Source organism: Fringilla coelebs (genome assembly GCF_963513975.1).
Source record: "Fringilla coelebs genome assembly, chromosome: 3".
Classification (NCBI taxonomy): domain Eukaryota; kingdom Metazoa; phylum Chordata; class Aves; order Passeriformes; family Fringillidae; genus Fringilla; species Fringilla coelebs.
The window spans coordinates 106804757-106819623 of NC_140030.1; the positions used below are offsets into that span (position 1 = coordinate 106804757).

The window sequence follows — 14867 nt, forward strand, 5'->3', positions numbered from 1 at the left end:
CCGGGGCGACTCCCGAGGCCGCCGGGGAAGACGCTGCCGCGGGCAGGCGGTTCTCCCGAGGAGCCGCCGCCGCCTCACCTGCGGCCACCCCGTCCCTCCACCCCCGCCGCCCCGCCGGGCCGCCCGGGCACAAGCGCGGCGGTGGGCGCGGCCTCCTCCTCCGCCGCCCGCCCCTTCCTCCCTCCCTCTCTCTTCCCTCCCGCCTGCCGTCGCTCCCGCACCCCCGGCCGCCGCCGCTCCCGCGGCCCCGCCGGTATCTCCGGCCGCCCCCGCGCTCCCCCCGCCCGCCCGTTCACCGTTCTCCTCCTTCTCCTCCTCCTCCTTTCCCCCCGCCCTTCCCGCGCGGTGGTTCGCTCCTCCCCGCCCCTTTCCCCCACCTCTCCCGTCCCCTCCCACCCCCGGCTCCCCGCGGTGGTCTGGCCCGGCCCGGCGGCGGAGGGAGCGGCGGAGCGGGCGGGCGGCGCTGCCGGGCGGGGGTCTCGCTCTGCGGGGGTCTCGCTCTGCGGGGACGCGGCGAGCGGCGGAGCGGGGCGGGGGAGACAGCGCAGCGAGCGAGGCAGCGGGAGCGGCTCCCCGACCGCGGGCAGCACCATGAGGTGAGCGGCCGGCTCCGGAGCGGGCGGCGGGCGCGGGGTGGGGGGCGATGCCCCGCGCCCCCCGGCTCGGACGGCGCACGGCCGGGAACGGGAACGGCAGCGGGAGCCGGGGGGATCGGCCGGCGGCGGGGGAGGGGGCCGGGCCGAGGGGAGCCCCGCGGTGGGGGAAGGGCCCATTGTTAGTGGCGGCGGGGGAAGGGCGGCCCGCCGTCCCCGTCCCCCCGCGGCGGCGGCGAAGTTGCGGTCGGGGGGCGGCGGCGGGGCCCGAGTCCGGGGCGGGGGGCGGCGGGCGGCCCCGCTGCGGCGCCTCCCCGGGCCGGGCACGGCGTGAGCCCCGGGCGCCCGGCTCCTTTCTTTCTCTGCCGGTGGAGGTTTTTTTTTCTCCCCCCTTTCCCTCCGCCTTAGCCGGCGCGTGTTGCATTGCAGCAGCAGCTGGGCTTTTCCCTCGGTAATCAATAAAGAGGCGCCGGGGGGGAAGCAGGGAGGGGGGATCCCCCTCTCGGCAGCCGGGGAAGTGTCGCGTTTGGAGGTTCGCGATGTAAACACAGAGGTGGCCGCGGCTGGGGGCGGCAGGGAGGGAGGTGGGTGCCTGCCGCCTTCCCGCCGGGAACTCCCGCTCCCCGCCGGCTCATTCATTTGAAGGCGATTTTCTGCCTTCCCCCTTCCCCCCGCCATCCTCCCCCCAGCTCGCTTTTAGCGCCTGTTCTGTTTCCATAATCTCCTTTCTGGATTGGTGCAGGACCCGGTGAGAAATGCGGCTCGGTGGCCGAGCGCTGGTCTGGCTGCCCGGGGACGCCGTGCTCCCTGTAGGCCTGCCCCTGTCTCAGACAGCTGGGGAAACGAGTTACTCATGCCTTCCCTTTTTTTTTTCTTTTTTTTTTTTTTCCCCTCGCCTGGAAGTTATTGTCTGCCTTGCAGTTGGATATGAACGTTCTTTGTCTTAAAGACACGACTGTAAGTCGTGAGGTCCTTTGGAGTAGAGGTCCGGCAAGATTTGCGCGATCAAAGTCGGCAAATTCCCTCTGCTGCGTGAAACTGACGAGCCATTAGAATTCCTTGTCAATTACAGGAAAATCCCAATAAAATTTTTTGTACTATGAGGATTCCCTCTTTCAGTGCACCTTCAGTGGAAAGGGTAGCGTTGCAGCGGGAAGCATGGGAACAATCTCCCCGCTGTTTTGTTTAGAATTGTGTTCCTGTATTTCCCTCTAGCTTTCTTTGTTAACTGTAGGTATTTATGTTCTACGTTATTTTAGGCTTTGCTTTGTCTTGTGATAATTTATTTTCAGTTATTCGTGTTGCTCACATTGAAGTCAGATACCCTGCAAATGAAAAGTTACAGCTTGGACAACCTACAAGTTTGTATCCAGATCCTTTAAGCAGAGGTGTTCTTTTTAATTATCTTGACAGCCTTTATCACAATGAATGCTGCTAATCGAGCAAGGCTTGGCATAAATACCTCGGGAAGCCCCATGGAAGTTTGGGTTTCGTGCTGGCAAAAAGTGCTTGAATTGTGCCGGTGATGCTGAGTGGAGAGAGCTGGAGCAGCCAGGCTGCTCCCTGTTCACTGTGTAACTGTATGTGTGCTAGGACTTGTGCCAGCTTGGAGGGAGCACAAGTATTTCTCTCAACCAGCACAACAGGAAAGTGTCTAGGTTGAACCTACCCTAAGGTTGCTTATTTAGGTGTTTGAATGGCTGACTTGCAGCAGTGAGGAAATGTAGGTAAATGAATATATTACTGCCCTTGGAGCTCTCTGTCTGCTCCTGCCTGTGGAGCATCAGGCTGCTAAGGGGGAGATGCAGTTGTGATTTGGAGGTTTGCTCTGATCAGTGGTCGTGGGGTGTTTCAAAGGAAACTGACTTGCAGAACGCTTGGTTCCGGCCCTCTGGAAAAAAAGAAACAAGCTGTACCAATTAAAGTACACAGGCTGAAAAAATGATGTGGTTAAAGAAGTATTTTCTCTCTATAGAGGCACTATTAAACTCACTCAGTTTTGTTTAATTGGTCCGACTCCAGTACAATGGCAAGCTTTCACTGCACTGCTCTCTCTTTGGGCTTGTTTAGACTATGGTTGATGGTATATTTCTGAAACATGTTTAAACAATATCTTCATGCTCTGTATTGTTCAGGCAATGCCTTTTAATGTGCATTTGCTGGTCAAGGCGAGGTCTGATGGGTGAGGAGTGACAGGGTAGATGGGACAAGCAAGCAGCATTTCATATGCAGCTCCTGTGTTTGCAGGTGCTGTTAATTCTTAGCAGTTCATACTAAAAATATACTTTTGGCACAATATTGATCGTCTTGTGGAGTGAGTCTGTCATTGCTCTTGGGCAGGTAAGTATGTAGTTGGTGCTCCAAAGAATAAAAAACATGAATAGATGAACTGGGGTGTGGTGGGGGGGAGAAGTACCCTCACTTTCTCTCCTGTGGTTTGGCTTTTCTTCAGCCATCATGAGCCTGAACTAATTCTGATGATTTTGTGTTAAGATCTTGTGCCTTGTCTGGGTGATTAGCTGGTCAGTTACCAAAGAGCAAACTGATTTTCCTTCTGTCAGATAATACTAAACATTGTTGTGAAGAGCATCTTTGAATGTTCAAACAATCAGCAGTTCTGTAAGACACAAACACCGACACTACACAAGAATTAATTCTTGCAGAAGTCTGCTTTGTATTCAAATTGAAATGATATGCTATTTGAATAACATCTGTTAGGGGTTTTAGGTTGCAGAGAAACCCTGAATATTAAATATCCCAGTGAAATGGTCTAGCCTGAGTATGAAGTTACTTGGTTCAGGAGCCAGCTTGAATAGGGCTGTGTGTATCTGTGTCTCCTGCCCTAGGTAAACAGCTGATTCCCACGGACACCTGTTGCTCTCTTTGTACTCTGCTTAGCTGCCCCTAATCCAGTTTCCTGAGAGCACTTATAATACAATAGGTATCCAGGAATGGGCAGATTCAGTGAAGTTTCCATTCACCAGCTGACTGCAGCGTGGTGGAGATGCAGGTAACAGCAGAGTTTGGTGCCCCTGTTCTAGTAAAAGCACGACTTGCCGTCGTATTTGTACAAGAAGAACGTGTGTGAACAGACTTATTGTAGCATATGTTGAAGTTGGTAAACACAACTCTGCTGCTAGAGCTGAGATTCTACAGTGAAGGTTAACTGAATTACCTTTTTTCTTTTTTTTTTTTTTTGCATATCAAGCTCATTTTGAGTGTTAACTCCAATAAAAATAAACGAGCTTTACAAGATACTGACTTTTTAAAAATCATACTGTACAGCCTTCTCTTGGGATTACTACATCCATTTCTTTGTGTGGGAAAGAATTGTTTTTCATTAGTGTGCTGGTCAGAAAGCAGACTGCTTAGTTGGGTTTCATTACTCAAGTTCCCAAGAGCTGGGAAAGAAACAGTATTTAAAAAAAATTTTAAATTCAAGTCTTTCCAGAGCCTAGTATAATACTTGGCGTTTATGATGGGCTACTATGCATATCATATATATGTGAATTTAATTCCATGTTTAAATAGGGCTAAATTACTATAGATTTTGCCTTTTCTGAAAAGTCATGTCGTATTCTAGCTTTTGTTTTCAAGCTGAAAAGGTAGCTAAATTTGTGGTCTCTAAGCCACACTGAAATTTCTATTTACTTACAATCAGAAGCTTTTCTGCTCAAATATATTGCTACAGAATGCAGTTCACATTATTATTTCAAAGTCAGCATATTTTATGCCTGGGTTGGTAAGCCTTCATTGTATTTTAAGTGTTGTGCTAAGAAAACTAACACCATACTCACTGTTTACTGAGTGAAAGCCCACAGCACAAGTAACAAAACATGTCCTCCATTAGGACTAGGAATGCTTGAAGGAACCCACACACATTTCCTGGGGTTTCCAGGAAAGTGGGTACACAAGAGCATTATTAGAGACAATAGTACAGCTCAGTCTGCTGCAATAACTGCAGTTATTTAAAGTGGTGAAACAGCACAGCAGCAAGGCCATCAATTTGATGGTGACATTAAGTTATTCTTGGATATGTAAGGTAACTCTTTGGGATTTTGCCTTTAGTTTTAATACTTGCCCGAATGGTGTATTTGAAATAGGAAGCTTAATTTAGTTGAGAAATATTTGACAAAATGTTGGAAGTGCAAGCAGGCAGTTAAATTAGACTGGATATGCAAAACTGCAAGCAATACAGTTCCTAAAATTGCTTGTATCTCAAGAGAAAAATTGGTGGTGTGGGCAGGTTGTTTTTTTTTTCAGGTGGATACAAAAATTCAGGTTACTTTCCTTGTTCTTAGGTATACTAACAGATGGACTGAGTCATCTGTCTGATAGAAGTGTGGTCTTTAGCTTGCACTTTATTTGTGACAGTTGCAAGTAATTTTTGGACAGGCTGTTTCTGCCCACCTGATATGGGATCTGACAGCTGTTTTGCCCCCAAGGCCTCCGGATAGTTTAGTGAATTATTTTGATAGTAAAAGTATAAAGCTTGGAAAATTTGCCCCGTGAATGGAGAGTGAAGGAATGAGAATCCAATTTTTTTAGACAAAGCTATTTATGACCATCTTAGCAATTATGCTGTCAGCCTCTAAAAATTAGAAACAGTCTGGGAGTGTGTATAATTCAGGAATGCTCTTTGGAAGGGCATGTACAAGTTTTTTCTTGACTCTGGTTCAGGGTTTCATGTTTGCTGTTGGAGGTCAGAAAACAAGACCGAGTTAGTTGGCATCCTGCTTCAGGCCACTCTAGCCTAAAAGCCTTTTTTCTCCACTTCCATAAAAAGCAGAAACATTTTTCTCCCAGCACCTGTTTCAGTGGATGCTTTGCCCTAAGTGACGTCTCTCGGCGCTGCCGTAGGCATGTGATTGGAAATACTTTGTAATGAGGGCTGCTCCTTGCCATGCCAGGGCAGCTCATGTGGAACTATTCTAGAAGTAGGTTATTGAACCACTGGATAGAGTCATTTGCTTTCATTACTAGAGAGAGCAAATGTATTTTGTGAAACAGATATTATTCCCTTCTTTGCTTTGACCTTTCGTCTAGAATTGCTTTTGACAGTTCAAGCCTGCTTCCACTCAGCAGTGGAGAAATCCATGTGCCAGCTCTTTAAACATTCAGGCATGTTTAGGTTTTAAGAGTGCTGTAGTGGTGAGAGAGAGCAGAAGATACCTGCTTTTTGTGTTCAATTCAAAAAATTTGACTTTTAGTCATAGCTCAAATTAAACATGGCAGAGACTGAAGTCACATCAGCCTTGCTGAATTGTCAGCTGTGTTATTTGTTGGTACCTCTCTCTCCCAGCCCACCTTGCCCTGCCAGTCCTTGGGAATTCAATCCAACCACTTTGTGTTCTTGGGCTGTTAGAATCTCCCTTGGGATTATTGTGGGAGTGAAGCTGCTTTTGTACCTACCTGTATTTAAACCTGCAGGTGAGGAGCCACTGTTGTGTCCCTGCTGTGTCTCTCCTGCCTGAACTTCCCATGGCTTCTCACAAACTTGGAGAAGAACATAGTTTGTATGGAGGTTTTTTTTGGTTAAATAATAGACAGAAGCTTTTTCCCCTTTTAGAAATACATGCACCACCTTATTTTACCTTTCAAGTTTTCTAACATGAGAAATAAAAGCATATATCTAAGTAATTGAGTCTGATTTGAAAATGCTCTGTAGCAATACTGCTTACAGAGGAAAATGTTGCATTTTACTTCAAATACTCCAAATAAATTGTCCTTCTAATTGCCAAACCTCTTCCCTGCTATCATGTATTACAAGTCTGCTTCACTGTAGCTGTTTCATGACTAATGTTAAAAGCGATCCAGAAGAGGATGGGGATGTTGTGCTTACCAGCCTGTGATGGTGTTATGTGCTGCTCCTGATGTTCTGGCTCTGTAGGCACTTATGGGAGCTTATGGAACTGCTGCTGGGGAGGTGATGTGACATCTTTCTGGGTCTCCTGCCCAAATTCTGGTGACAGCCTAGTGGAGAACACGGGGCTGTTCAGTGGGATGTGAGATGATGTGTCAGTCTGCTTCGGATTAGTCTTTCCAGCTGAACTGCTTGTAATAAGCGCATGTTTTGGGAATCAGTGCACAAGTTAATGTGAGGAATTGAAGTACAACTCTCTTGTCTCTGTGAGTAACCTTTAGGCAAGGCTCATTAAAAGAAAACACCGTCAATATTCAGGCAAAAGAAATAATCTGCTCTTAGTTTCACACATTGAACATTCTCCAGGCAAAGCTGTTTTATGTAAAAGAAGAATAGTAAAACCAATTTCAGTTTAGTCCAAAACTGGTCTGCTTCTTTGCTGAGTGTGTGAGTTGGTGTTGTGTGTTTTTTCTTTTTTTAAAAAATTATGGTAAAGAAAGGTGCTGACACCAGGTGAAGTATGGGAGAAAGAAGTGGAAACTGATTGCACTCCAGAGGGTGATACAAAAATGTTACTTTGCTGGACTGGTGTGCTGCCAGAAATAACTCTAAACTTCTAGTGTGCCGCACAAATGCAATTGGAAGGGTTTTGTATGAAATTGTTCTTTCATTGTCTTTTCTTCACAAATTTAAAATTTGTTTCTTGAACTGGATTACAAAGTAATCTAAATTTACTGCAAATTCCATACAGAAGGTAAGGCAAGGTTGTTGATTGCTGTAGTATACTCACTACCTAGTTCAGAACAGAAGAACTTTTAAAACCTGGAATTAAGCAGAATGGTAAAAGAGCAAGAATAATCATTGGTATAGCCAAGATCTATATTATGCATTAGTTGCTTTTATTATTATTTATTATTATTAGTTGCTTAAATAAAGAAATATTTAAATTTTCTTTTTAGAGGAAATAAATTTCTATGTATGTCCTTAAAGCAGCTTCCTAAAATGTAGTTTAACTGGCTGCTGTCAGTTTATTGCTGGTTACCATACAGTGGAAGCAGCTTTTAAACTGAAATGCTTTGAAGGGCATGTAGTTAAGGTAGAGTTTTATTGTGGTCCTATCTGGCTCCTGGTGAACACTTTTCTATTTCAGTTGTAGAGACCAATATGTCTTTGTAAGTGGTCATGTCTGCTAGAACTTAATATTTTGTGGAGATTTCCATTAAGTTGCATTTTTTTTCTGTTGTATGGGATTGAAAATGGAAGCACTAAATGGAAAGATGATTTAAGACTCTTGTCATAGTTCATGTATTTCCAACAAAACTTTCAATACTGTTGCATTAGTGGTATTTTTACTGGCACTGGTGGAAAGAGGTGGTTGGTAGTTTTAGGTTCCTTTCAGCTTTCTGGTTGGCTTTGCAAATGTGACTTAAGCATATGCTCTGAGTAAATCTGGGCATTGAACCTGGTGGTATTGCTGCCTAAAATCACTAGTTCTTCCAAAACTTATGTTGAATATGTGGCTTTTTTCAGGCTCCAAGCTTCCAGCTCCAGATGAGCAAGATTTTTCCTTTTCTAGCTAGTGTATGTTTCTCATGTCAGTAATGCATTACAATGAACACTATACACTGCTGCTCATTTGAAAACTTGTTTTCTCCCTGTATTTTCCTGTTCTATAAAAATCCCATTGCCCTTTGCATTCTTTTAAAAGCTTCTATGAAAAAGTCTTCTATAAACAGCACATAGTGATGTGTACACCTTTTATTATATCTCCTGTGTTGAACTCTTGCTGGTATTTGAGGAAAATGTATGATCCATTTGGCAAGCCTGAGTCCATTAAACAATGCTGGCTCTTCTTTAAGAATACCCAGCCTAAGTTTAATAAAACTGATTTTTTTTAAAAAAAAAATCTTGTTGGATTTGTATTTAAAACTGTACACAGTGAAGCTTTCCTAGAAAATTTGTATTGTGCTCTTGAATGCATTTGCAAAGCCTGTTTTTAGAAATTTGCAGTTGTCTACTGTGGATGATGGTAAATGAGCTTTACAACTTCAGAATAAACATAGTTACCTATTGTCTGAAATAGATGGTGTGGCCAGACTGATCAAACAGTGAAACCTGATCCAAATGAGCCTAATTTTGGCAGAGATGGTGAATGACAGCACTAGGAAAATGAACAGTATTAAAGTTTACCATTTGTATATGTAAGTTTAATCACTGAACATGCTACTTAAGAACAGGTATGGTTTGGTTTTCAATATGTACTACTCTAGCAGTAATACTGACTTTTTTTTTAAATTATGTTTAGAGGTACTTTTTTTTCCTACTTGAGAATACTTCTGCTTTGATAGAAATCTCTGAATATGGTCAGAGATTGTATTATATTTCAATTTATTGTTGTACACTGATCTACTTAGTTGAATTATGTTGGTGTGAGTAGGACAGGAGGTGTCTGATGTATGGATATGAAATAAACATGTTTGGAACACAGGACTTCTTTCCAGTCAGATATGAACCATCTAATCTGAAGCTGTCTGGAGCCGGTAGTTCTGTCTCTAGTCTCTTTTTCCCCCTTGGTTAGAGCCTGCTGTTTGTGGGCTGAGGGAAAACTGAACTTTCCAGTTCAGTGTTGTTCTCAGCAAGAGAAGGCTGAGGAGAGAAGTCCATTTTGGAAAGCTAGCAGGGAATCTGTGTCTAATCATGAGTAGGATGATGAGGAGATGAATGATTAGAGCACTTGAGTAGTAAGTGTTTGAACTGAAGCACAAGTTGTTCAGCTGCTTCTTTAGTGTTACGTGTTTTGGAGAGTAATTGACAGTGAGGTTTTGTACCATTGCAGTGGTTTCCTTGGGTTTTTAGCTACTGAGTGGAAATGCAGTAGTGGCTTTTGGATAAAAATTCTTACTTTGGGATTGAGGAAGAAGACCAAAGCAGTGAACACATAAGAGAAGTCAGTCAAATAGATTTTGCATCTTCAAGATCTTTATGCTGCAATCTGAAGGATTGTGGTGGAACCACTGTTCTGGTTTCACTGTGGTGTGAGGAGTCTGGTAGCCTTTGGTGATCAGCTGTGTTAACTGCATCATACATGGATTGTCCTCAGAATGATTTCTGCTGCACTTTGCATCTGACCTTGCATCTAATTGTGACATGAAGAAATCTGGACTGCTGCACTCAGGGACTTGATTTTGTATTCTGGCAGTATCTTTGAGTAGTCTGTTCACAAAGTTTGGGGGAATAGCATGGCTCCAGGCTTCTTCTTTGGCATACTGTAAAGGTGACTTTGAAAGCAAAGGGTATTCCTTTTATTTTGTGTACCTTTCTTAGTCACTGATAGAACAGGTCTGTGCTCCTGTAATTGTCACAGGAGCATAGCTTCCAACAATAGCTAAATCCACAAATAGATGGCAATGTGACAAGCACAAAGGTTGCCTTGCAGGTTATGAATGCTGTTGCTGTGGCTGTGTTGCTCTAACTTTATGAAGATGACAAAGGTTTTATAAGGAGAGGCAATATATTTTATTAGATCACCTGCTGCAGTGGTGGGGAGCAGGACTTGGGCAATTTCACACATCCAAGGGCTGAGTTCCTCAGAAAGTTGCTCAATTATTTGGAGACACCACGTGGAGATTTTGTACTGTGTGGATTGTTGCAGGCACATTGCAGATACAGGTAAGTGTTACTGTGTGGTTTATTTTTTCATAGGTAGCTCATAGTTTTGATGTCTAACCTCATAGCAATATTTGGTGTAATTTTTATTTCAGAGATTAAGGAATTAGGTGCTTGAAAACAGGTTAGCAGCTGTAGGATCTATTTGAATTGCAATTTGTTTTTGTATTACTCTACAAAGATGTGTCTGCATAAAGGAAGTGGAGATTGCATTGCAGAGAGCAATGTCAGAAAGTAAACCTGTGAAAATACTTTTCAAATGTCACTGTTTCCATGTAAAGCATCAAGATATATTTTCCTTTGAAGCATCTGACTACTGGAAACCATTGGGGGAAAAGGATGCTTGGAATGCCTTTTTTAAAGAGCACATGTCTGTTATTTTTGTGAAGACGTGGTCCTGGTCACTAGTGTGACTTTAGAGTAGTAAATCTGTAAGATGCAGATAGAAGTGGATTGCATTGCAAGGCTTGCATCTTTAGACATGACTAATGCTTAATAATACTTAATAGTAGGATTTTATTTTCCCTGTTGAAATCCCCAGTTACCACAGGACAGAGGAGTGTAATGTTAATTCTGAGTACCCAGGATATCTTGCCTTGAATTTCCATGCCTCCTTTTTTTAGGGCAGATGGATGCAAAGCAAGAGACCTCTCCTCTTGTAGTGCTCCCTGCCCCAACAATCAAAAGAAAACCTTGATATGAAGACTGTTCATGTGAGGAATGCTTGCAGCCTTGGTGATTTGTGTAGCACCAGTCTCAGATTTTGAATCCATGTATTTGAAATCTCACATTTTTTTCATCTTTAATTGAGCTAACCTCCTGGTGGTCCTTGAGTGTGTCTGTGCTGGGGTGGCTCTAGGGGCTAGGCTCACCCCAAAGCCCACTTATCAGGTGTTTTGGTTGTAACTCTCAGTGAGCTTAGCCTTGGAATGGGGAGGGTGTTTAAGAAAGAACTAGCAAAGAAACAAAAACCTGAGAGGGGATTCTCTCCAATTTGCTGGTGCATATTTTTATATAATTTATGATGTATCAATGTATCGATTTCCCAGCCAATTGAGTGATTGTAATTTTCTTGTTCTTTTGGGAACATGGGGAAATCTTGTGCAGTTTATACTGTCTTACAAAAAACTTTCCCATGAAGAGGCACAGAGTTTAAGTGTACATACATTATTATGAAATCTGAAGATAAACCTCATTTTAAATTCAAAGTAGTTTGGGTAGGTGCTCATTTTTATTATTTTGTAAGACAAAACCAATACCCCAAACAAAACATAGCAAAACCATTTGGAAATAAAGCTATAGGCTTTTCTTTCAGAATTTGAGTGCTTTAAATTTTTTTACATAGCATGACAGAAATATTGTGAAATGACAAAAGCATTTCATGCTTAAGAATGGAAGTTTTGTGCATCTGAGAACTTTTTCTCTGTCATTACTAAAGAATTAAAATGTTGCTGGCCATATGCACTGCAGCAGGGAATTTTCTCTTGGCAGCACCCTACCCTCCAGCCACTTAAATGCACAGAATCATTTTCATGTAGAACAGAGTAAATGCTGGAGATAGCATCTTTGGTGGACTGGTGACAAAGGTAATGTTTATGCTGTAGATGTTCTGTTTCTCAGGAAGACTGGGGTTAATTGTAGCTTGGCAAGTGGGGGGGAGGAAAAAAAAAGTTCCATATTGTTTTTCTGCAGTAGATTCCTGTTGCTATGCAACAAACAGAATGTCACTTAGTACAGGATATATTAAATTGGTATTCCCAGCACATATCTGTGCCTGTTCATTTTATACTTTAGCAGGAGGGGATGGTTCTGGTTTCCTGTAGCAGTGGAGTATGAAATGTGTATTGGAGCTGCTATTCTGGGGCTGTGGTGACGTCAGTGCACTCGCAGAGCCTCTCTTTGTTTGCATGGATGGGACACCTGTGCAACACAATCAGGCTTCCAAGCAGACAAAAAAGGGCTGGTGGTTATCTTCCCTGAGGTGGGATGGCATTGCCAAGCAACATGTTAACACTTCAAAAGGGAGAAATTTGTTATATGGGAAAAAGATGATTGGGCTGTGAATTGTGAAAACCTTTCCGTGTGATGCAGATGGCGTTATCTGAATCTTTCAGCCAAAATATCTGGTTAATTTTTAATGATTAGATTTTCTGTTAATATTTGAATATGTTCATACCTCTTCTGCCTATCTCCCCATTCCCTCCAGTGCTAAACCCAACCAGTCTCAGCATCTGAATTCTGCACATTTGCTTTCAGTGGATTCTGGAATAAATGTTTAGAGCGTGTTTGGGAAAATTACCCTCTGTGGCTCTGGAACCAGTAATTAAGTAATGGACAAATGACAACATCTGGTAAGGCATTATTTTATAATCTAGTTAGTCTTCTGGAGTGGAAAACAAGGCAAAAGTAATATTTGAAATCTAGGAGGATGTTAATTTGATCTTTGCTTCAAAATCTCTCAAGCAGTATAGATGTCTGAAATACAGAAACTGGAAAGCTGAGGATTTGTTATACTGTGGTTTTGTAACATATGCATTGTGTCTCAGGCACGATGTTTATACTATGTAACCATCTTCTTTTAGTCAGTTTTCTGAATTTTCATGTGGGTTTTGAAGGACAATTCACAAAATCTAAGCTGAAATTGAGAGAGATATTTAAATTAGCAGGTCAAATACTGTCTCTTTCTTGCTCTTAGAACTGTCTAACATCTCTTTAAATCTGAAACAGATTTGAAAGTAGCTTTTCTTAAAAAAAATACTATAGGAAATGTACTTATGTGTAGGTTCTTAATAAAGCAGAAACCAAAAGGAAGAGTTGAAGTAAAGCTAGGAAAATATTCAAAACACCTCTCAGTACTGTTCTCTTGCTTGTTTTGCCAAGGGGGTGTCTCTAATCTCTAAAGCATCATTGAGCAAGCAGCCTTTAGTAACACAAATGCCTTTCTGGTAGTCTGATGCTTAATTCAGACCTCAATGCCAGGGAGTCTGTGCCTGTTCTCAAGCAGGCCCCATAAAAAAACAGTTGTGTACACAAAGAGAACTTGATGCAACCTAAAAAAATTCTTAGGGCATTTGGTGAGATCAAACCTGAGCTCTGTCTCAGAAATGATTTAAATACATGGACAGGGATGCTTGGGGCCTTTTTGCTTTCTGTTTTGGGAGGAGAGATCTTTGCTTCTGTTGCACAACTGTTTGATGAGAATAAGAAAACTGCTTGTGACTTTGAATGCTCTGATGGTTTGTATTAGTTCTATCTTTTGGCACAGGAAACAGGAGGAATTTGTAAAAATGTCTCTACTTCTTGAGAAGGGAGGTAGAAGGAAATTGAATTGTGGAAATAATATTTTAATCTGTAATTTTAATGAAATGAACTTATTTTAGTGTGTAGATGGAGAAGTTGTAGAATATACCCAGTAAGGTGGGAAATTTGAGCTGTAAGTTTTAAGTAGTGTGCTGGTAGGCTGCTTAGGTAAATCTTAAAGAAACTCAGGGTAGAAAGTGGATGTTCTGGAAACACTCTGATTGTAGAACAAAGGGCATTTAAAGGTTAGGTTCAGGTGCTATGCTGCTATAAATAGGGCTATGACAACACAGTCAGCTTTTCCTATCCATCATCTTTCCCCCCCAAATTGAAATTAAGTTGGGGGAAATCTTGTAGCTTTGATACCAGTGGTCCAAAGTTCTGTTTGGCTGTTGAAAAGAAATCAATACAATCTTTGTGTGTGTGTGAGCAGTGACACTGCCCTGCTAGTCCTTGGTCATTAATTAATACCTGTATGCATCCACCAGATGCAGAATTATCTCAACAAGGATATTGGAGCATGTGGATGAGTTTATGCTGTTTTTTCCTGCCCTACAATAGAGCCTGGATTGCAGATAGAAATAGATGATGGTTTGAAGCCTGCTTTGTTTTGTTTGTTTGTTTTTTAGTTTGTCTTTCTCTGTTGCAGAGGTTGGAAAGTCTCTAATGAATGAGATAGGGAATTGCTTGAAGGTAATATGATTTCATGGACTCAGTGCTTTCTGTTTTCTACAAGAAGCACTGACTGCTTCTTATTTTTCAAAGAATTTCTGTCCTTTGGTGCTGCTTGAGAGTTGTCAGGGGTGTTCATTAGCTGTGTCCCAGCTTGTTTTCTTACTAACTTAAGACTGTGGGCCTGATCTGTCAAAACATTAAATTATTCAGCATCTACCTTAGTCCTTCAAAGCAGAGAGAATCTTAGATGGCCACTGAAGACAAAGGCTCCTAGATCATCTTGGATTAAATGAGCAACATCAGAAGACTGGTGCACCAGCTGTTGTGCTTCAGCTCTCCCATGGAGGAAACAACTTCTTGTCTGTTTCTCCTTTACTTTCCAACTTTTGCTAATTTCTTAAAAAGAAGCTGTGCTCAAGTTTGAAGCACTCAAATGCTATATTTTATGACACTGTGCTTAAACTGTGAATAATTTCTGAATTTGGTATTCAGAACAAGTTTTGATTAATGTGCAAAAAACGTCACTACACATTGAATAATGAAGAAACCTACTAGCTGTTCGTTTACTCCTCAGTTCATCTATCCAAAGTCAGAGGCAGTCTGAGAAAAAAGGTGGGAGGGGTGAGAGGAGTAAGTATGTAACTAAGACTTTTTAATGGTTTTACAACTGCAAGCCTCTCCTTCCTTCATCTATAAGCAACCAGAACTTTGCAGTGCTCTTAACTCATGTACTTTTTTTTTAACTTTGGAGTTTATTTTTAAACCAGAAT

General features: G+C 42.5%; 1 protein-coding gene across 6 annotated transcripts in view; it reads left to right on the forward strand.

The window, feature by feature from the left end:
• The first annotated feature begins 228 nt into the window (after positions 1 to 228).
• Positions 229 to 14867, forward strand: part of ENAH (ENAH actin regulator) — a 91961-nt gene continuing 77322 nt past the window's right edge. For all 6 annotated transcript variants that reach the window (XM_084201828.1, XM_084201829.1, XM_084201832.1 and 3 more), the window contains exon 1: positions 229 to 596. In XM_084201828.1, coding sequence (XP_084057954.1) covers positions 592 to 596 — 5 coding nt within the window. In that variant the 5' untranslated portion in view covers positions 229 to 591. The remainder of the gene's footprint in view (positions 597 to 14867) is intronic.